Here is a 23,770-nt window from a genome sequence, read left to right on the forward strand (position 1 = left end):
CAAAACATCATTACTGATCATGTTGAACATCTTTTAAAGCATCAGCCTTAGATTCCAGCTTCCCGGCATTCTGGATTTTAAGCCAAAATAAGAGGGAGTCACTCTACCTGACAAATAAGAAAGGATGTGGGAGGGAAAGAACATAAGAACAGGCCTGCTGGATCAGCCTCAAGGCCTATCTAGTCCAACATGTTTCACACAGTGGCCCACCAGATGGCTTTGGGGAGTCCACAGGCAAGAGGTATATGCATGCTCTCTCCCCTGCTGTTGCTCCCCGGCCGCAGAATCATGCCTCTGAACCATTGTGCCTCTGAAGCTGGAGGTGGCCCACAGTCACCAGACTAGTAGCCATTGATAGACCTGTCCTCCATTAATTTCTCAAAGTCCCTTTCAAAACCATGAACCCCACAAGGCTTGGGGCTCCTGGGGGGAGTTGTTTTTTTTTGCCCCGTGCAGGCGTTTGAGCATTATGTCACCCTATGGGGGATGAGCGAAGGGTGCCTTTTTGTGCACAGTGATGGGTGGCCTCTCTCTCAATATCAGATTTGGGCAGTGGTGCATAGATCCATGGCAGCAGCAGGGGTTCCCCTCGAGCGCTTGTCACTCCATTCCTTCCGCATCCATGCTGCTACTGCCGCTTCCCAGCTGGGATTTCTGGGCAAGGCCATTCAGCAGCTTGGCCACTGGTGCTCGGGCATGTATAAGTGCTACGTGCGCAAGGAGCCTTGACCTCCATAACTGGTTGTTCTTCTCCTTGCAAGACCGGTGCAGCTTGCTGATAGGGCTTGGGTCCTCATCCTGGGTCATTCAATTGTGTTCTGGTCCCACAAGACTGCATGTGGGACACAGCCTGGGACACAACTAGGATTCGGAAAGTGGGCATCAATCTACTGGTAATCCATGGCAGCTAATCCACCACCAGACATTCTGGTCGTGCACATGGGGGAGAAGGACCTAATTATGCAGTCAGTGTTCTCCATCGTCCATAGAGCTCAGACAGATCTGACACAAGTGCAGGAGTGGATCCCTGTGGTTAGAGTTATTTGGCCTGACATGTTACAGCACAGAGTATGGAAAGGGGCCAGACACTCTCCTAAGATTGAAAGGGCCCACCGTAAGATCAATGTCCATATGGCACATTTTGCCCAGACCCTCGGAGGCGGGGCCTTGTTGCACCCTGACATCATATTTTCAGCTCCGATTTGTTTAGAGGTGATGGAGTATGCCTTTCCCCTTGAGGGACTAGTGTTTTTTTCTAGAAGATTTTAAGAAGGAATTGGCTGCTGTTTTGTGTGGTTGGTGGGCAGTGTGGGGTGTTAAGCTAGGCTAACCCTTACTGTGGCAGGTACAGTGCAGTTGGGGATAACAACTGAATTTGGTGAGCACCTTCAGGTAAGTGTTTGGCTATAGATCGGACAGGTCAACTCACTAGGTGCTGTGTACAGCTCAGGGAACTCCATCCTGCACCAATCTACTCTATCAGGCTAAGCTCCCTGGACATGCTGGGCAACTGCCAGGGGTGGTGGTGCTGCTATGACAGAGGCCTGACCTTAGGTCGGCTAGGATGGGCAGCTCCTGCTTTAGAGCACTGGGGTTGTCTGGAGCCAAGGTTATGTTATAGGCTCTGAGTGTGCATGCCTTTAGCTTCTACACCGTAGGGATGGAGAGCCAATCGCAGTTTTTTAATTTAATGTTACATTTGAATTTATGAATAAATTGTGAACTTATAAATAAATTGTGGCTCTTATTTCCACCATACATATGTGTCTCATGTCTTCTTGGGGTGTGGGGGCAAAGTGGAGATATTGCATAGAAGCCAGCATAAACATGTTACAAATAAATCCTGTTAAGAAACCTGCAGCCAATGTATGCTTACCCAAAAGAAAGGGAACAAACTTCATGCATGCCCCTAATCATGCCATAGGCAGGCTGGCTTGGATGTATTCTCTGACCACCACAAAGAAGCCAGCTTGGATGTATAATCTGAACCAGCCAAAGGAATAAAGTGCAAGACAAAAAACATTTGCATAGTTCAAATGATGATGCCAACTAGTGATTGGACTACAGAGTCTGTGAATAAGGAGATATAGAGATCAAATTTGCCAGTCATCTGATTATTTATTTAATCATTCTATTCTTGCATACTTTGGCCAGGTAAATAAGGCATTTTAAGGTTTTTAAAGCCAGATCATTTTTCAACTTCATGTCTGATTTTTCCCCCTTCTACTTTACCTAACAATTCTCACTTTTCTCACTCTCTTGTGTATACTCCTTCACTTGTGCAACTACTGTTTTCCTCTCTCCTTCAACTACCATTTGTGGTTAAAAGGTTATACTACAGTTTCTGATTTCCCTTATGAAATAGATATGGTCTTCATGTTTATTCCCTACTGAGATTTTTCAGGCTGATAAATTGATCTGGATGTTTATGCAAACAGCACAGTCATTATATTCAGCAAGGGAAGACACATGCCAATAAATACATCCAAATTTTACATTGTTGCACAAGATTACCAGGGCTTTAAGGAAGTGTGAAGTATTGGATGCCGTATTGTGATTAAAATTATGGCTTCTGTTCATAATATACATTAAGAATGTGTGTTGGAGATCTGCGGAAAGTACATTGATTGTGTGGTTATTTTCTGAGCCATAGTTTGGTGTAATAATGAAACATAAGTACTCAAGCTTCAATAACTTTCTGGTTTTAAGGTAAGGACTCTTCTTAGGGTTTTTTTAGCAGACCTCTTAAGGGCTTTCCTGTCCCTATCTCTCATTCTTTCTTTCTTATGTACATATAAACACATAGTCCTTTGGGTTCAACTCTACATAAAAGATTATTTATAAACATCTCTAGATGCCTGACTGATGGAATCCATTCTAAACTCTGCCACACACCCAGAAAATAATTCTATGGCCATTATTCAAAGCATCTAATTACTGAAAGGAAATATAATAAGAACATTATTGTTGTGGGCATGAGCAGGCATTTTTCAGGGTGTGGGGGTGAGGGAAAAGTATATGCTTACAAATTTGATCAAGCCATCAATATTTGGGAGGCAATCTTATTTCCTGCTTTCTAACATAGACTCCACCATTTCAGGCTGCAGATATGAGTCCTATGTTTGAATTCTCTCACTGAGAAAAACATCCATATTTATTTAAAAAAACCTAGTATCTTCAGGAAAAGGCTCAAAGCCTTTCTCATGGCATACACATTTTAATTGCATTTTAGTGCATTAATTTAGGAAGTCACACACAAGCATAACCTACCAATGCAGTGTAGAAGTAAAACCTATTTATATCTATCATGGTACACAATTTGAAAAGTTAAACGGAGTGCTGCTCCATGTTTTAATCCTATTCTTCCATAAAATAAAAATAAGCAAAACTTTCTAGCCCAAATTTGGTTCTCCGTTTTGATCAGAGACTCATGACTGCCAGGACTGGAACTTCCATTTCTTCACAAATGCCTCTCTTAATGTGTTGAAATGGATTTGATGCCAACTGATGTCAGTTCATGAGAGGAGTTTTGCATGGTACCTTGAAGTAGGATAAGCAATGCAACTGAGACAGGACAAACATGCAAATGGGCTTTTGCATGAATGATACATCATTCAGAATTAGACACACATGTATTTATATTATTTTATTTATTTTATTTAACACATTTATATAGTGCCCAAAATGGAAGTCTCTGCATGAATGGAAAGCATGGTGCAAGCTCCTTTATGAAAGCCAGAGTGCTCAGACAAACAGAAGATGCAACTCAGTTGACATTGACAGGCACAAACCACTGACTTTTAAAGTTGCTGACATCATGCTGTCAGGGCAACCATTCATACATCACCATTAAGGAGGCAACTGCCCACATGAAAGTAATGCCTAGAAACAATGTTGACCTGACAACGAACTGGGCAACAGCTGTATCTGTGGGTTAGATCTTGTATGTGACTGGCTTCTTGCATGAAATGATCTGGAGAAAATAAATGACATTTGTTATGAGAGGACCCTGCACTGGCATTTGGAACATTGTACTCCTTACACAGAATGCGTGTGAAACACACATTACACAGGTGGGATTCTCATTCTTATTTTACAATATAGCCAAGATAGGTTATGTTGGCTTCTTTGATTACACTGCTTGTTCAGGTTCAACTATGATCACACAGACAACCTTAGCCTTGAACTAAAGTGAATTCTGCAGTCATAACTCAATAATAATTGTTTGGTGATATTCCCTGCCTCTGTTTAGATGCACCTGAATGTTGAACCAGAAGGTGGAAATCAAACAGCTCCTGTGGTTTTTATTCTCCTGAACTTTAATAGTGAATATCTGGACATTTTATTGTTTATATTGTTTCTAGCTTTGTATATTGCAACTATGGCTGGCAACATCCTCATTGTTATTCTGGTGGTCACTGATCAGCACCTTCAGACACCCATGTATTTCTTGCTTGGGAACCTATCCTGCCTGGAAACCTGCTACAGCTCAACCATCATGCCGAGGATGCTGGTCAGTTTTCTGAGTGGGGATAAATCCATTTCCATTAGTGGATGTTTTACACAACTTTATTTCTTTTGCTATCTCCTAACTGTTGAAAGCTACTTTTTAGCAGTGATGTCTTATGATCGTTATTTAGCAATATGCAAACCATTACATTACTCAGTGCTCATGAATGGCAGAATTTGCAGCCTGTTGATTGCTGGGTCATGGATAATTGCATCACTACCTGTCAATATTTGTATACCTTGGGTGTCTCAGTTGAATTTTTGTGGACCCAACAAAATTGATAATTTCTTCTGTGATTTGACCCCAGTGATAAGACTTTCCTGCAATGATAGCCATTTGGTTGAAATGACTATCTTCATATTATCCTCCATAGACTCTCTGCCCCCTTTCCTAATAACTGTTACTTCTTATATTTGCATAATCAGGAGTATTTTAAGGATCCCATCCACCACTGGGAAACAAAAGGCATTCTCTACCTGCTCCTCTCACCTCACAGTAGTTGCTTGTTTCTATGGCTCGTTGATGGTTGTTTATCTCTTACCAGACATGAGCTCATTGAGTGAACTGAAGAAACATTTCTCTCTCTTCTACACTTTGCTCACTCCTCTGATCAATCCCCTCATATATAGCTTAAGGAACAAAGAAGTAAAGGAAGCACTGAAAAAAAAACATTCAAAACCATTAATAGAAATCATTAAATTGAAGAGATGAATAGTTAAGAGACTGGTCCATCGTACAGGTGCAGAAATTGGGCAGAAGCCGGCAAAAACATATTAGAATTAAATTTTGTTAAAAACTTGCATCTTATGCATGTCTACCCAGAAAAGGGGGAACACACACCAAGTATGGCCCTAATTATGCAGTTTGCTGGCCAACTCAGATATCATCCAACTCGCTGAAGGAAGCTGACTCAGTTGTATCAACCAAGCCAGCCAAAGCAATATTGGGCAAGAGAAAATGATTTGCTTAATTCAAGTGATAATTGGATAGTGTGTGTGTGTGTGTGTGTGTGTGTGTATTATATATATATATATGGCAAATCACTGAGGATAGGGCTTAGCAATAGCAATAGCACTTACATTTATATACCGCTCTATAGCCGGAGCTCTCTAAGCGGTTTACAATGATTTAGCATATTGCCCCCAACATTCTGGGTACTCATTTTACCGACCTCAGAAGGATGGAAGGCTGTCAACCTTGAGCCCCTGGTCAGGATCGAACTTGTAACCTGCTGGTTACAGGGTGGCAGTTTTACCACTGCGCCACCAGGGGCTGTTATGGTGTTATACCAGTTATGGCAGTTATGGTATAACTGTTATACCAGTGATGGCAGATCCACCTGGGTAGAGCTGGCTGTGTGCACTGCTGGGATTGAGGTGCTGCCTCCATCAAATGCCTGAGTATTTTACCCAGGCTTTTACCTGGATTAAAGGGCACGAGTGCAGCCTTTACCCCCGGTCTGCGGGTTTGTGTATGATTGGGCTATACGCAGCCTGAACATACGTAGAGTTAGGAGCCTAGAGCACCTGACTCAGGGTTGAATTTCCCAATGTTCTGTGCTGCTCATGTGATGCATTTAGGGGTTCCTGGAGGCCTAGACTTGTTTTCCTGACCTCCAGTGAGCCACACTGCTGGGAGAAGCATGGATCATGTGCACACATGAGGAGCCCAGTGATCATCTGGGGCGGGGAGGTAGGTTCATCCCTGCTGTCCCCCCACTGCCTTCCCTCCCCACACTCTCATGGTCATGTGCATGACCTAACTGTCTCCTTAGAATCAACACTAGATGTAACATCGAGGAGGGTATGGGATTGCCATCATTGTAATGATGAATTTCCTTTTCACAAACCATGAAAATTAGAGCTGCCAATTTAAGGCCATAGTTAAATCTATCTCTCTTTGGTTCAAACCCCACAGCATCATAAAACTGGAACATAAAGATGCTGTCTTAACAAACATGCCATATGATCATTAATGATGTCATGCAATGTCACAATTTGTGCTTTCTTACAACTAGTCTTCACTTGGCAATGTTGAGCATCTTTGCTGGTGGCAAGCACTCTATGCTCCCCTTCTTGAGCTGGTCCTCAGATACCAAGGAAAAATCTTGGTACCTGGAGTGCAATTTGTAAGTTAGCTCAATGTGTAATTTCAAACATCATTACTGATCATGTTGCGCATCTGTTAAAGCATCAGCCTTAGATTCCAGCTTCCTGGCGTTGTGGAGCTTGAGTCAAAATAATATCAACCTGCAGTATCTCTCTCCTTAAACCAGAAGCTTATTGAAGCTTGTTTTCTTGACTAAACTGTCCTCATCTCCTTTATATGCCAAATAAAACTACTTGACATAAAAAATAAGCAACTTGTGTCTCCCCTCAGTCCATTTTGATGCACATGTAATTGTGCCTAGATGTGTAAGAAAATATGTTCTGTAAAAATGGGCAGCAGAGACAGAGTCAAATGAGAAAAGTGTGAGATAGTGAAGTGTGCTGGAATCATTCTCTGCTTGACAAAGAAGAAAGGATGGGGGAGGGGAAGAAAAGGAATGTTGCAATCCTGAGCAAGCTTACTCAGATGAAAGCCCTCATACTACTTCTCCCCTGAAATGCTGTAAATACCTTTCTGGCTTTCCTCAAATGTATCTGATTCTAGGGATGTGCAAAGAGATTTGAATCTGAACCAGTTCAAAGTCAAATGGTTTTGTTCAATGGCTTGATGTTGAGCTGAACTCTCATCCCCCAGGTTCAGCTTGACATCGGACCAAACCTCCATGGTCATTCGGAAGGGTGGGGGTGGAGGATATTTTTTCTTTAAAAGGTATTTTTTTAAAAAATAAATAAATTGCACTTAGTCTGTAGATGTCCCCCTCCCACCACTGGCTTTCATTTCACTAAAAAGTGCATGGTCCGGGTGATCTTTGGCTCTTTCCGGGTATTTTTGCAGTGGCCATTTGGGAGGCTGCTGTGCATGCACAATGGGCGCATGCATAGCCTGGGAAACGACTCAGCCACTCAAGGCCAATTACGCATGTGTGGTGGCCTCCAGAATAGCCACCACTACCAGGAAAAGGCCTGGAAAGGGCTGAAGACCTCCCCAATTGGGTGTTTTTTAGCACAATGGAGACTGGCGGTGGGGGGAGGACATTCATGGACCTCCCTCTGGCAGCCTCAAAAAGGCCCCCCAGAGGGGATATTTTTTTAATTAAAAAAAATCCATGAACCCCCCTGAGCCGAATCGAACCGAGGGGGCTCGAGGGGGCCAGAATCGAACTGGCCAGGTATGATTCGAGTCCAGTTTGGCCTTTCACCGAATAGTGACAGACAGTTTTGTGCACTCCCCAATCTGCCTCCGCTGCTTCCCTGAGAGTTCACATTGCCTCACTAACAGAGGAGGCATAGCACTTGCATTAGAATCTACTACGTTGCTCCTCTGCCAGTTTCAGAGTACTGGGCAACGTGTCAGCATTCTTGCTTCATTGTCAAACAGCCTCAGTCTGTATAGCTCTGCCAGGACTAGCTAGCCATAGGCTTTCATGGAGCACCAAAACCTTCATAGCCTTGAACCACTGCTCAAAACTTCACCAAACCACTAAAGGGCACTCTTCCAGGACAAGCCTGACAGAGTACATAAATCATTTTCACCAAATTTGAATGACTGTTCCAGGAAGCAGGCATCATAGTAGGTGGTCCTCCTCACTCTCTTTCCCCTTCAGGACTAACTTCATGATATGAATGTTTCACAGTGCCTGATTGTTTTTGTTTTAAACCTATTTTCTTTACATTTCTAGTTTGTATTTTTAGTGGGTATATTTCCTAGGATACAACACAAGGCACCCCTACTAACTGAGCAAAGAGGCACCTTTTAAAAGTAGTAAATCTCCTTCTTTCGCAGGGAGTGAGCAACTGGCCCTATCCATCCCCAGTACAGCATCCCTCCATGGCTGCTCCTGGCATCGACTTTATTTTCCTTTTTTAGATTGTGAGCCCTTTGGGGGCACATATTATTTATTTATTTATATCAATGGAAATCACTTGAGGGTCTTCTTAAAAGCAAACAGAGAAGGAGATGTTCTTATTTCAGCTGGGAGTTTGTTCCAATACCCCATGGCAGCCACAGAGAAGGCCCGGTAAGGGTCAGGGTTAATCATTGCTATTGCTGATGCTGAAAATGTAGTAAAGAAAAGAGTCAACTAGTGGAAACTTTTCCCCAACAATCACCATTGCCTCAAAATTGCCACCAGTTTCAACGTTGCCAAATTTTGTCCACCACCCCAAATTTAAGTTTCAAAATTTCTCAAAAAGAATGTTTGGCTCCACACTACATCTGAACTTTTTCTCTCTCTTGCGCTGGTTCTTTTTTCTGGTACAGCAGGATCAGCCTATCAGAAAACCACAAAGGAATATACTGAACTAATAGAACTAATAAAATAAACCATCAAAAACAATTAAAATTAAAACAGTTCAAAACCATGCAAAAATCACTAAAGGTAAGGTGAAAAAGATCTGTTTGTAGGTCTCTTCTAGAAGCTGGTAAAGACCTTAAGCCTCAATTATCTATAGATATTGCCTTCTACAGCACAAGAGAAGCTACAGAGAAGTCCCAATTCTGAACCACCACCAGGAATGGTTGTAGTAGTAGGAGATGGACCTCTCTCAATGCCTTTAATGTGCAGTGGGGATCATGCTGATTTAGGCACTCTCCCAGATAATCTAGTCCTAGGCTATAAAAGGGTAATTTAGGGATATAAAGGGGGTAATTACCAGTACTTTATATTTTGCCTGTACCAGTACTTTATAATTTTCCTCCTGATTTTCACCCCTTCCTAGCCACCCGACCCCACCAAAGTAGGGGTGTGCATTTTGGAATTTTCTTGTTTAGATTTGTATCCGAATCGAAACACCCCCGTTTTGTTTTGTACTCAAATTTTCTGAATCCGAATCAGCCCTGTTTTGTTTTGTAGCCGAATTTTCCGAATCTGAATACGAATCGATTTGGATTTTTAAAAAGGGTACCAGGGCAAAAAAGAGTGGGTGGTGGTGGTAGTGTCCAATGGGTGGAAGCTACCACCCACATTTCAAAGGAATTAGGCAAAGGGCTGATTTTTTGTGAATTTTTTAAGTTTACACATCTTTAAGAATTTTCCCATAGGGAATAATGGGGATTCCAGCAAATGTATCACTTCAAATCAAGGGGAAAGGGATGACCCAGAGTGGAGTGTGGTGGGTGGTAGTGCCCAAAGGGGGCAAGGAAACTTCCAGAATTATCTCAAAAGAATTAGGAACATAGGAAACTGTCATATACTGAGTCAGACCATTGGTCTATCTAGCTCAGTATTGTCTTCACAGACTGGCAGCAGCTTCTCCAAGGTTGCTGGCAGGAATCTCTCTCAGCCCTATCTTGGAGAAGCCAGGGAGGGAACTTGAAACCTTCTGCTCTTCCCAGAGCAGCTTCATCCCCTGAGGGGAATATCTTGCAGTGCTCACATATCAAGTCTCCCATTCATATGCAACCAGGGCAGATCCTGCTTAGCTATGGAGACAAGTCATGCTCAACCACAAGACCAGTTCTCCTCTCCATCGGGCAAAGGGCTGATCTTTTGTGAATTGTTGAAGTTTACGTGTCTTTTAAGATTTCTCCCATAGGGAAAAATGGAGGTTTCAGCAGCCCCTGGGGTTTCCCAGAGTGAGGGGTTGTGTAGTGCACATAGGGTGCCAACCACCTCCATACCCACAAGCCCTTGGGGTACTGGGTTTTGTGTTTCTGAGGTGTCCATTGTAGATTCTCTGGTAGTATATGAGATTTTCAGTGAAAAACAAGAATCCACTCTCATATGCTACCAGAGAATCTACACTCAGAACACCACAGAAACAACAGAACCCAGCACCCCATGAGTTAGCAACCCTTCCCCTGGCCAATGTGGGGCCAGTAAAGAGTGGCAAGAAGCAAAAGAGCCAATGGGGAACAAGGAGGGAATTGTCAGCAGGTCAGCCCATGATTTAGGTCACCGATCAGAAGGCTGGAAGGGTGGGAAATTCAAAGAGATGTCAAACACAAAATGGAGACTGACTCAGAGATCACCACAAAATGGAGGTCCAAAACAACAAAACGTTTTGTAGCCGAAACAGGGACGTTTTGTTTTGTATACAAAACTTCTGGATCTGGAAAATGGGTGTTTTGTTTTGTCTACAAAACACCCGAAACAGGCTGTTTTGGGTACAAAATGTTTTGTATCCGAAACGTTTCGCACATCCCTACACCAAAGCCCACTCTGGACAATACAACCAAGACCTCATTCGGCCCTACACAGCTGGGATGACCAAAGCTGCTGGAGCTGCTGCTAGAGCTGCACAAATTTAAGGCCTGCTGCCTTCCCGAACACCGTGCCACCACGAGGCCCAGCTATTCCTCCGCAACATATTCACCCTCGCCAAACTCATACACATTGTGGAGAAGAGGGAGGGGCTGCCAAGCCACAAGGTCATGCTATGGCTCTCATCCCCATCATTGGCTGCCAGTCCAAAGGAGCACAAGGCCAGGGATGGGCAGGGAGCTGTCTGTTCTGCCTCCCTGAAGCCCAGGAGCAAACCCTGCACCATCTGGCAGCCTTACAGTTCTGGGTGGAAAAGAATTTCTTTCATGATCTAGCAACTTTAGTCCAACACCAACGTATAAAACATGGTCATCTGTATATTTCTGCTACAATAAGACAAGTATCTATAGAGTACAATTATTGCCAATGTTGGGGAGATTCTACTGTAAGTTAGGGCAAGATTAAATATTATCCATATCCATTCCATGTATATGTGATTTAGGATGAGTGTGATATTGATAATGCCAACTATTTGTTGAACTATAGAACCTGTGAGTAAAAAGATATAGAGATCAGATTTGCTAACTATCTGATCATTTATTTAATCATTCTAGTCATTCAAGAAAATTAATCATTCTCTTGGATATTTTGGCCAGGTAAACAAGGCATTCTAGAGTTTTTAAAGCCAGATCATTTTTCAACTTCAAGCTTGATTTTTTTCCCCCTTCCAGTTTGTTTGTTTTTTGTTTGTTTGTTTGTCATATGTGTACACATCCAACTTCCATCTCTGGGTGGTTAACAACAACATAAAACAAGTTAAGATATACCTAAAAATCTTAAAACAATTGACGCAATCTAAAAATTGAACACAGATTAAAACTTAAACATTTAAAAAGCTGGAAATGCTTTTTATGCTGAAATGCTGAAAAGGTGAGTTTTCAAGTGCTTTTTAAAAATTGTTAGAGATGGGGAGGATCGTATTTCAATTGGGAGCGCATTCCACTGTCTCAGGGCAGCAACTGAGATGGCCCGTCCCCATATGGCAACCAGCCGAGCTGGCAACAACTGGAGATGGACCTCTCCAGAAGACCTCAATGGGTGGTGGGGCTCATGATGAAGACGATGTTCTCATAAATACCCCGGGCCTAAGTAATTGTTTACTTAACAATCCTCACTTTTCTCATGCTCTTGTATATACTCCTTCACTTATGTAACTACTATTTTCATCTCATCTTCAACTACCTTTGGTGTTTAGAAGCTTCTTCTATAGTTTCTGATTTCTCTTATGAATTAGGTGTTGCCTTCATGTTTATTCCCTAATGAGATTGTTCAGGCTGATAAAATGATGTGGATGCACCACAGTCATTATATTCAGCAATGGAAGACACATACTAATAAATTCATCCAATTCTGCATGGTTGCACAAGATGACCAGGGTTTTAAGGAAGTTTGAAGCACTGGATGCTGAATTGTGAATAAAATTATGGCTTCTGTTCATCACAGACATTAGGGAGCTGATGTGTGTTGGAGATCTGCAGAAAGTATAGTAATTGTATGCTTATTTCCCATGAGCCATAATTTGGTGTAACAATGCAACTCAATTAATCAAGCTTCCATAATATTCTGGCTTTAAGGTAAGGATTCTTTCTAGTTTTTTGTCCAGACCTCTTAACACCTTTCCTGTCCCTATCTCTCATTCTTTCTTTCTCATGTAAATACATGCTCCCTTTGGTTCAACTCTCCCTAAATCATGCTTTTTAAACATCTTTTTAAACATCTCTGCACTGATGGAATGAATTCTGAACTCCACCACAGGCCCAGAAAAACATTATACTGCCATCATTCTTATCATCTATTTTACTGAGAGGAAAAATAAGAACATTAGCAAGTGTTGTTGCCATGAGTGTCTGCAGGCAGGGCGGTTCAAAGTATATGCTTAAAAACGTTAATCCAGACATGAATCCATGGGATGCAACCTCATCTCCTGCCCCCTAACACAGACTACACCATTTTAGGCTGCATGTGTGAGCTGTATGTTTCAATTCTTCCACTGAGAAAAGCCACTATTGAAAACTATTGAAAACTAGTATGTTCAGGAAAAGAGTTAAAGCCTTTCCCATGGCGTACATATTTTTGATTGATTTTTAGTGCATTAATTTATAACCCCACAGTTAAGCACAACTTCCCAAATGAGGATACAGGCAAAAACTATTTAACTGCAGTCTAACATGCTACATCATTTGAAAAATTAAATTGAATGCTGTTCTATCCTGTTCTTAGAGGTGCTCTTTACCCTGGACCTCCAGCCCAAAATCCAGGGCCTCCACACCCCCACCATATCATCTTTAGTCTGTCCTAGGTGGTGTAAATATACCTGTTTTATATTCTTACATGTTTGTGAGTTCAGTTGCTGTTTGAGCCCTCAAAAAACCAATATGTTAAAAACACTGAATATGTAACAGGGTGTGTGTTTATTGGGGGATGGTGCTTAACTTGCAGCAGGAGGTGGATGGGTACTTCCCAAGGCCTTTAGGCCCAGGCCTCAAAAATTACCTACATGTACTCTATGTCTGCTCTTGAAAAAAATTTAAATGAACAAAACCTCCCAGCACAATTTTGGGTCTCCTTTTTGCTCAGGGACTCATGATTGGCAGGATTAGAACTCCCATTTCCCCACAAATCAATCTCTTAATGTGCTAAAATTGATTCCATGCCATCTGATGTCAGTTCATGAGAGGTATATTGCATGTTACCTTGAAATAGGATGAGCAATGCAAATGACAAAGGGCCAACATGCAAATGAGTTTTTGCATTACTGATGCATCATTCAGAATGAATTGAAGCCAGACCACCACACACAAACATAAGATGCAACTCTATTGACACTGACAGATATGAACCACTGACATTTAAAGTTGCTACCATCATACTGTCAGGGCAGCTGCTCATACATCAACCCTCAGGAGGCAACAGCCCACATAAAAATAATACCTAGAGACGATGTCGACCTGACAAAGAACTGGACAACAGCTGTGTCTACTGGTTGGGGATTGTATGTGACCTACCTGTTCCAGGAATTGATCCTGAGAAAATGAATGACGTATGTTATGAGAGGATCCAGCACTAACATTTTCAACTTTGTAACCCTTACTCAGAGTGTGTAACAAACACACATTGCCCAGGTGGGATTATCAATCTCATTTTTACAATATAGCCAAAATAGGTTGTGTTTGCTTCTTTGATTACATTGCTTGTTCAGGTTCAACTATGATCTGAGAGACGAAACTTGAACTAAAGTGACTTCTGCAGTCATTACTCAATAATAATTGTTTGGTGATAATTCCTGCCTCTGTTTAGATGCACCTGAATGTTGATCCAGAAGTTGGAAATCAAACAGCTCCTGTGGTGTTTATTCTCCTGGACTTTAATAGTGAGGATCTGCACATATTATTGTTTATATTGTTTCTAGCTTTGTATATTGCAACTATGGCTAGCAATATCCTCATTGTAATTCTAGTGGTCACTGATCAGCACCTTCAGACACCCATGTATTTCTTCCTGGGGAACCTGTCCTGCCTAGAAACCTGCTACAGCTCAACCATTGTGCCAAGAATGCTGGCTAGTTTCCTTAGTGGAGACAAATCCATTTCCATTAGTGGATGTTTTGCACAACTTTATTTCTTTGGCTGTCTCCTAACTGTTGAAAGCTACTTTTTAGCAGTGATGTCTTATGATCGTTATTTAGCAATATGCAAACCATTGCATTACTCAATGCTCATGAATGGCAGAATTTGCAGCCTGTTGATTGCTGGGTCATGGATAATTGGATCACTACCTGTCAATATTTGTATACCTTTAGCGTCTCAGTTGAATTTTTGTGGGCCTAACAAAATTAATCATTTCTTCTGTGATTTGACTCCAATGATAAGACTCTCCTGTAATGATACCCATTTGGTTGAAATTACCACCTTCATATTATCTTCCCTAAACACTCTGCCCCCTTTCCTAATAACGGTGACTTCTTACATTTGCATCATCAAGACCATTTTAAGAATCCCATCCACCACTGGGAAAGAAAAGGCATTCTCTACCTGCTCCTCTCACCTCACAGTGGTTGCTTGTTTCTATGGCTCATTGATGATTGTTTATGTCTTACCAGACATGAGTTACTTGAGTGAACTGAAGAAAATCTTCTCTCTGTTCTACACTTTGCTCACTCCTCTGATCAATCCACTCATATACAGCTTGAGGAACAAAGAGGTAAAGGAAGCACTTAAAAAAACTTTCAAGATCCTGTATGGAACTTATTGAATAATTCGAGAGGGGAATAGTTAAAACTCTGATCTATTATATATGTGGCAATATGGGGTAGGAGCTAGAGAAGTGCATACCAACTTGAGGTCATGCTAGTTTGCTAGAATTGGTTCAGTGTGCCCTCGAGCTGAACTGGGCCTGGTTCAGCTCAACCTTCAGCTGAGCCTGCTCACAACCCCGGCTGGCTCAGGGCCAGTTCAGAGATTCTAAACCTTAAAAAAAATTTTTACTCAGCCCTGCAGCACTGTGGGTCCATCGGCCTTGGGGGATGCTGGAGCAGCACATGCTCCCTGGCCATTTGTCATGCCATGCAAATGACCATAGAACATACACAGCAGCCTCCAAAATGACCGCTGCCACCATGACAAGGGTCAGAATGGCCCAGAAATGGGCAGAAACAGTCCTTGCAGGACCGGATGGAGGTCAACAGGGTGAAGAAAGAGACTAAGAAGACCACCAGCGGGCTACACCAGCACCTCCCCAAGGCTGCGAGACCCACAGTGCTGCAGCAGTGAGTAATTTTTTTAAATTAAAAAAAAATTAGAACTCCTGTATCGGCTCAGATTGGAGCCAGGCTGGTGGGGTGGGATTCGGTGGCATAAAACCAAACATGCTCAGTTTAGTTCATGTTCGACAAACCGGTTTTGTTCACACACACCCTCTACTAGAAGCCAGCAAAAACATGTTACAAATAAATCCTATTAAAAACCTGCATCTTATGCATGTTTACCCAGAAAAAGGGAAACATGCACCATATACAGGTTGAGTATCCCTTATATGGACATCCGAAATCCAGAATGCTCCAAAATCTGGACACCATGCTGTGACAAAAAACCAAAAACAAAATGTCTCAGCTCACTTTAAAAATGCAGTCAAACCTCCCTCTTCAGGGCCAGGGCCATCCCACCACCGCCTCCCTCAGGGCCAGGCCAGGCCGTCCCACCACGGCCCACCCACCCACACTACCGCCACTGGAGGCTCCTGCCTCCTCCAGTCACCTTTTCAGCCATCCACCTCCTTGCCGCCGCCATTATTTCTTGCCACTGGAACTTTCGCAAGCTCTCACGAGAGTTCCACTTCGCATTCCAGACCCCCTGCTACCAGATATATATGCCTGTATATAGAAGATTCCAAAATCCAGAAAAATCCAAAATCTGGAACACTGCTGGTCCCAAGCAGTCCAGATAAGGGATATTTGACCTGTATGTGCCTAATTTGGCAGTTTGCAGGCCAGCTTGGATATATTATTCAACATGTCCAAGAAGGCTGGCTCAGCTGTATCATCAGGTGCACATGGTGTGCACATGAGAGCAAATTGTACAATGTCACAACGTGCTTGCTTTCAACTGGCCTTCAATTGGAAATGGGGGCATCTTTGCTGGTGCCAAGGATTCTGTCCTCCCCATCTTGAGCTGGGCCTCAAAGACCAAAGAAAAGTGTTGATTCTTGGAGGGCAATGTGTACGTCAGAACAATTATTGGAATTTCAAAACATTATTTCTGATCGTTTTGTACGTTAGGGTTGTGCGTGTTGTTGTTTTTTCTGTTTTGTTTTTGGCCCAAATCCAAAACACCCCCATTTTGTTCTTTGTTCAAAATCAGCCAATTCGAAACACCCTAATTTTGTTCTTTGTTCAAAATAGCAAAATCCAAATCTGAAATGTTTTGGATTTTAAAAAATGCCCCTGGGGCAAAACTAGTGGGTGGCATTGGTAGTGCCCAATGGGTGGGAGCTACCACACAAATTTCAGAGGAATTGGGCAAAGGGCTGATTTTTGGTGAATTTTTGAAGTTTAATATTTTTCCCATAGGGAATAATGGAAGTTTCAGCAAAAGTATAGCTTCATGTCAGGGAGAAAGGGGGTGGCCCAGAGCAGAGTAGGCTGGCTGGTAGTTCCCAGTGGGGGCAAGGAAGCTGCCAGAATTATTTCAAAGGAATTGGGCAGAGGGCTGATTTTTAAAGATTTAATGGAGTTTATGTGTGTTTAAGGTTCTTCCCCATAGGAAATGATGGAGGTTTCAGCAACCCCATAACTACACTTGGGGGCACCAGGGTGGCCCAGAGCGATTGGTGGTGTAGAGCACATAGGGTGTCAGCCACCCCCATGGGTGGTTAACCCATGGGGTACTGAGTTCTGTTGTTTCTGAGGTGTTTTGAGTGTAGATTCTCTGGTAGCATATGAGAGTGGATTCATGGTTTGTCAATGAAAATCTCATATGCTACCAGAGAATCTACACTCAGAACACCTCAGAAACAACAGAACCCAGCGGCCCATGGGTTAGCAACCCATGGGGGTGGTTGGCACCCTATGTGCCCTACACTACGAATCGCTCCAGGCCACCCCAGTGCCCCCCAGGTGGAGCTATGGGGCTGCTGAAACCTCCATTATTCCCTAAGGGGGAAAATCTTAAAGACCCGTAAACCTCAAAAATTCCTAAGGAATCAGCCCTTTGCCCTATTTGGAATCTGGGTGCACCACCCCCTTGGGGCACTGCCCTTGGGGCACTCCCTTGGGGCACTGCCACCCAACCTACTGTTTTGCTCCTAAAGACCCACATAAACAATTTGAAAGAGTGAAGAGAATGAACGACGACGACACTTAATTTTTTTGGCACAGTTATTTGAGAATGTTACAGCGGGTGGGAGCATGTCCCTTTGGCATTAGCACAGGAGCACACCCCATTTGTGGATTCAAGCAATCTTGCAATAAAAATTCTCCCTCCCCATAGAACAGTGACCACAGGTCACTTGAGATAGCAAGATAGACCAATGAACTGCCTTGGTAATATGGAACAGCTTCAAATGTCTATTTAACTGAAGTGGAGTGATCAGTAGCCCAAACAAATCAGCCTACTGTTCAGAATTGTTGGGATTTATCATCACTGCATTTAAGAAAGTGCAAAACCATGCACCATGGTTACAAGAAAGAGAGAAGCAACTAAGATTCCTGGGGATGTCAATAGATTGACAGAAATATTCCCTCCCCTCCTTTTGTCTCCTGTAGTCCCATGTGGATGACCTGTCCCTGCAATGGCAAAAGCTATGAACCACTGGCTTAGACATCATGTCCCACCAAATCACTTTGTGGCCTAAATTACATTAGACTGCTCAACTTGGGCAACAAAACTTACACACCACTATAACTCATAAAAATCAGAAGAAAAACAAAATAGCTCTTCAAAAGACCCCATAACAAGTCAAGAGATTCTTTCTAAACCTTTGGAAAGAAAAACCTAAGTAATTTCAGAACTTTCCTAACCAGCTTCTGGAAAAGCTTCTCCACACAACTTATACCATGGCTTTTAGCAAGAGCTTTGGAATTGCATTGAGCTCCCAGAGATATTTGGGTATTTCTGTCTCCAAATGCTCTCCTCCAAATCCCTTTGCAAGGTCAGTTTGCATTTCAATCACACTGAATACAACACATACTGTATTTAACTAAACCATTCATTCCCAACAGGGAAGCTCTGCCAGCTTTTTGCATATCTTATCTTCTGCTAATCACTCAGTGCCTCAGCTGGATTGGAGAGGTGTCACAGAAGTCAATTTCAATTGCAATGTTTTCCCAAAGAACAAAGCATTTGGTCAAAACAGAGTCATTTCAATTTGGAAACAAAAATCTATGTTTTTTAATTCTTTATTTCATTTTGGTTACAAAACCTCCAAAATTGCCATTTTCGGGGACAAAACATTTTGTACCCGAATCAAAATGCACAAGCCTATTGTACGTCTGTTATAGCATCCGCCTTAGATTCCAGCTTCCCGCTGTTGTAGAGCTTGAGCCAGAAGCTTGTTAAAGCTTGTTTTCTTGATGAAACTGATCTCATATCCTTTATATAGCACTTACAATAGCACTTACATTTATATACCGCTCTATAGCCAGAGCTCCCTAAGCGATTTACAATGATTTAGCATATTGCCCCCAACATTCTGGGTACTCATATGCCAAATAAAACTACTTGATTTATCAAAATAAGCCAAAATAAGCTTGTGTTTCCCCTCAGTCCATTCTGAAGCATAAGTAACTGTCCCTATGTGTGTAAGAGAACATGCTCTGTAAAAATGGGCAGCAGAGACAAAGTAAACTGAAAAAAGTGTGAGGTAACAAAGTGTGTGGAAGTCATGCTATGCCTGACAGAGAAGAAAGGATGGGGGAGGGGAGGAAAAAGAATGCTGCAATCCTGAGGAAGCTTACTCAGCTGAAAGCTTTCATACTACTTCTCCCCTGAACTGCTGTAAATACCTTCCTGACTTTCCCCAAATGTATCTGCCTCCCCTTCTTCCCTGAGCAGGGGCGTAGTAAGGTTGGAGTGGGCCCAGAGATGAGATTTTAAAATGCCCCCCCCCCACACTCAAAGTCCAGGGCCTCCGCACACCCCAGGCCCCCAAGGATTTAAGTCTGATATTCCAAAATAAGTATGCTGCCTGGAAATATATTTCACTGAATACACACACGCACACATCACAATATATAGTGATATACATTGAGTACTATACATTTGTTTTACTTTTAATGCCTAGAACACACTAGAAAGATGAATGATTAAAATGGCCCCCTCGCTGCAGATTAGCAAAGGAGACTTTCAGCCATGCAGGGTGAGCCTATGTTTGTTTTCTCGGAATTCTGAACAAGTTCAGTTAAGTTCGATTCCAGGAGGTTTTTCACAGGAGGCTTTTAAAGCCCTTTAACACACATCTCCTCTGGAATAGAGGTGCTGCATTCACATGTTGGCCAGATTTACCCTGAAGTCCCTGCAAGTTATTGGGGAGCAGTTCACACACAAGAAAAATAAAATAAAATAAAAGCACAAGACATGCTTCACAGTTCTCACTCAGACCTTCTGGGTTGCAAAACAACTTGAACATAAGTGCATTTATAAATGAATGAATGAATGAATGAATGAATGAATGAAATATAATACTGTTTCTTCCAGAAGTTTTTGTAATTTTCTGCCATGAAACAAGCCACTTATAGGACTTTTTAGATAGTTTTTTTTTAAGCCAGCAAATTTTCCAAGCTGTTTAAAAATAAATATTCAGAGACTTCTCAGTCCCTGCCCCCCCCCATATCAAAGCCCTATGGCAAGCAGATGCCTATATATGGGGGGGGGAGGTAACTACAAAAAGGAGTTCACACTCTACCTGGCAAATGCTGGGTTTGACAGGGCAGCAAGGGGTCTTCTGCTGCAGAGAACAGTGGTGGCCACTCTGGCTGCCTCCTCCTTCCTGGCTGGCTTGGGCCCTACTGGAGTTCAGGCTTCACAGAAGCCTACACAAGGCCTCCATGGAAGCCCCGCCCAGGAGTTCTTTGCAGCTTGTCTGCTGCCTTGATTGCCGGCCAGGAGAACAAGCTGGAGAGACGGCGAACAGGGCAAGTGGCTGAGGGGCCTTGGGGCTGGGCAGGGGGCAATGGGGAGTCACGTGAGGTGCCTCTGGAGGGCCCCTCCAGGCAGTGGGGCCCCCAGACAACTGTCTCCCCTTGCCCGATCGTTGTTACGCGCCTGTCCTTGAGAGTTCACATTCCCTCACTAACAGAAGAGGCATTGCACTTGCATTAGAATCCACTAGGTTGCTCCCCTGCCAGTTTCAGAATACTGGCCAATGTGTCAGCATTCTTGCTTCATTTTCAAACTGCCTCACTCTGCATAGGTTTGCCAGTTCATGCTAGCCATAGGCTTTAATTGAGCAGCAAAACCTTAATAACTTTTGAAGCAGCCCTGAAAACTTCACCAAACCACTAAAAGGCACTCTTCCAAGACCAGCCTGACAGAGTACATCAATCATTTTCACAAGAATTTGAATGAATTTTGCAGGCAGCCAACATCATAGTAGCTGGCGTTCCTCACTCTCTTTCCCCTTCAGCAAATAATGGAAGAAACATATACTTCCTGATATGAATGCTTCACAGTGCCTGATTGTTGTTCTCCTAAAAGGCAGAAGCTATCCACAAATAGTTCATTGACCAATATTCAAATTGCACTGTCAGGATCATATTTTCAGGAGCCATGGGTGACTGTAGGGGGAAGTGGGGGGAATGTTGTAAATTGGTGTAGATCCCCCCTGCCACACACAAACATAAACATTATTCTCTGCCAGCATGACATGGGTCTAGATGTATTTTTGCAGCATTAACCTTGTTAAAAAGGTTAAGTGTGACATCAAGTCGATTCTGACTCCCGGTGCCCACAGAGCCCTGTGGTTTTCTTTGTTAGAATACAGGAGGGGTTTACCATTGCCTCCTCCTGCACAGTACGAGATGATGCCTTTTAGCATCTTCCTATATCTCTGCTGCCCAGTATAACCTTGTTAGGACAGCAAAAAAAAAGACATTTGATTCATCAACAGGTTTGAATCTTGTGCTGATTATAAAAACAAATTACTTTTATGAAAATTAGACAGGATCCAGACTAAGTTAGCCATGACTCAGCAACCATCTAGTGGCAAGTTGTCCCCAACAAGCCTCAAAATTGCCAGTAGTTTCAGCCTTGCCAAATTTTGCCCACCACGCCAAATTTAAGTCTGAAAATTCCTCATATAGAATGTTTGGCTCAATACTATATCTGAACTTTTATCTCTCTTGCTGTGGTTCTTATTCTGGTACACCAGGATCAGCCTATAGTAGTCCCAATCTCAGCCTATAATAAACTAGTCCCAATCTCAGCCTATAGTGGGTATGGTCTGTCGTTGACCAGGCAAGGTCATTTTGCATCGATTATTTTAATTCATTTATTTGTGTTTTTTACCATCCCACCTAGATGGCTAATTCCAAGATAGGAATCATTAGGAAGGGGGTTGAAACTAAAAATGCTAATATTATAATGCCCTTATACAAAATGATGGTGCGGCCACACCTGGAATACTGCGTACAGCTTTGGTCACCGTGTCTTAAGAAGTATATTGTAGAACTAGAAAAGGTATAGAACAGGGCAACCAAGATGACCAGGGGCCTGTAGCACCTTCCTTATGAGGTTAGGCTACAGCATCTGGTGCTCTTTACCTTGGAAAAGAGGCGGCTAACGGGATACATGATTGAGGTGTATAAAATTATGCATGGAGTGGAGAGGGTGGACAGAGAGAAATTTTTATCCCTCTCCCACAACTCTAGAACCAGGGGTCATCCTATGAAACTGAAGGTCGGGAAATTTAGGACCGACAAGAGGAAGTACTTTTCCACACAGCACATTATTAATCTATGGAATTCTTTGTCATGAGATTTAGTGCTGGCCACCAGCTTGGATAGCTTTAAAAGGGGCTTAGACAAATTCATAGTGGACAGGTCTATCAATGGCTACTAGCCTGGTGGCTGTCGGTCACCTCCAGCATCAGAGGCATGATGCCTCTCAATACCAGTTGTAGGGGAGCAATAGCAGGAGAGAGGTCATGCACATACTTCTTGCCTGTGGGCTCCCCAGAGGCATTTATTGGGTTAGGGTGACCAGTCTGGATGCTGCATTTTGAACTGAAGTTTCCAAACTATATAGAAAGGCATGTAAGGATTACACTTATAGGAAAGTTCAAGGAATTAAATATATTAATGTGATTGCAAAAGAGAAATAAAATAACGGTTTGAAATTTGTAGGATATCAACATTAATTTTTATTCTCACACAACATTCTTGCACTAGCATGGTTGCTGATCACACAAATGGCTGCCGCACATGGGTGGAAGCCATGTGTGTGCTGCCACTCTGCTGCTGCCATGTGAGGGGTGCTGGGGGGTACGTCCCCTCAACTGGAAGCAGCAGAGAAGTAGGTGTGTGAATTGGCGGGAAAGTAGTTATGGACCTGCTCTCCTCACTTTTAAAGGTACCCAATCTGTGATACGTATCTGTGCATGGATTGGATTGGTGCACATCACCAGCGATGCAGTTGCAAATTCAGAAGTGCTGAGCTCTCCATGACAGCCCCCATGGCCATGCCCACTCCAATAGGCAGAGAAACAGAGAGGTACCAGAGTTCCATCCCTGCATGTCCCTCTTGCACATCCTTATCACACTCCTGCTCTGCATAATTACAAGAGAATAATATTTTTCAAGGATTTTTTCCCTACCACTATCACTTTTCTCACTAAGGAACTCCAAGTTAGATTCTGATGATCACTTAGATTCCCCACAACATAGTCTGAGAACCACAGAGTTAGGGAAACAAAAATGAATAAGATACTCCATTGACAAATAATATATATGTTTCTAATTCTAAGTTATTATATGAATCTTCATTATAAATAACCCTGGGTTTTCTGCATTTATGAAATATACCCCTTCTGCTGGGAGTGTGTATCAACTGGGCCTTCTTAAAATGTTCTTAAGGCAAAGCTATTTTATCTCAAAATCTCACAAGGGAAATCTGTACTGTTATAAAGACCAAATGCTGTTAAGGCCCTTGGAGCATTTTGAAATGGTTGAAGCCGTGATGACTGAAATGCATGGCCCATTTCATGTAATCATGTAGATATTTCCTTTTGGACTTCAGAAGTGTGGAGCACACGGTTTATATCTAATGAATATACTGTTAAGAGCTTGGCCACTGAGTAACAAATGGGTGACCAGAGGCATAATAAAAGGGGCCAAATGTTCCTTAAAGGCTTCTGCCATCAAAATGTCACATTCATGAGTTATCAGAAATTCAGACTATGAT

General features: G+C 42.6%; 3 protein-coding genes across 3 annotated transcripts in view; 2 read left to right on the forward strand and 1 right to left on the reverse strand.

The window, feature by feature from the left end:
- Positions 1–20,290, reverse strand: part of LOC128328835 (olfactory receptor 2AP1-like) — a 51,238-nt gene extending 30,948 nt beyond the window's left edge. Inside the window, exon 1 of the mRNA XM_053258957.1 lies at positions 20,277–20,290. The gene's annotated coding sequence lies outside the window, so the exon portion shown is untranslated. The remainder of the gene's footprint in view (positions 1–20,276) is intronic.
- LOC128331192 (olfactory receptor 1361-like) lies at positions 4,253–5,221 on the forward strand. The gene has a single exon (XM_053264543.1). It carries the CDS (start codon positions 4,253–4,255, stop codon positions 5,219–5,221), a length of 969 nt encoding a protein of 322 aa, XP_053120518.1.
- LOC128331193 (olfactory receptor 6B1-like) lies at positions 14,178–15,131 on the forward strand. Its single transcript, XM_053264544.1, has one exon. The coding sequence runs from the start codon at positions 14,178–14,180 to the stop codon at positions 15,129–15,131; it is 954 nt and encodes a 317-aa protein (XP_053120519.1).
- Positions 20,291–23,770: the final 3,480 nt, after the last annotated feature.

The sequence above is a fragment of the Hemicordylus capensis genome, chromosome 6 (assembly GCF_027244095.1).
Source record: "Hemicordylus capensis ecotype Gifberg chromosome 6, rHemCap1.1.pri, whole genome shotgun sequence".
NCBI lineage: Eukaryota > Metazoa > Chordata > Lepidosauria > Squamata > Cordylidae > Hemicordylus > Hemicordylus capensis.

Coding starts and splice junctions, on each gene's coding strand:
- LOC128331192 (XM_053264543.1), top strand. CDS start 4,253: ATGCACCTGAATGTTGAACCAGAAGGTGGAAATCAAACAGCTCCTGTG.
- LOC128331193 (XM_053264544.1), top strand. CDS start 14,178: ATGCACCTGAATGTTGATCCAGAAGTTGGAAATCAAACAGCTCCTGTG.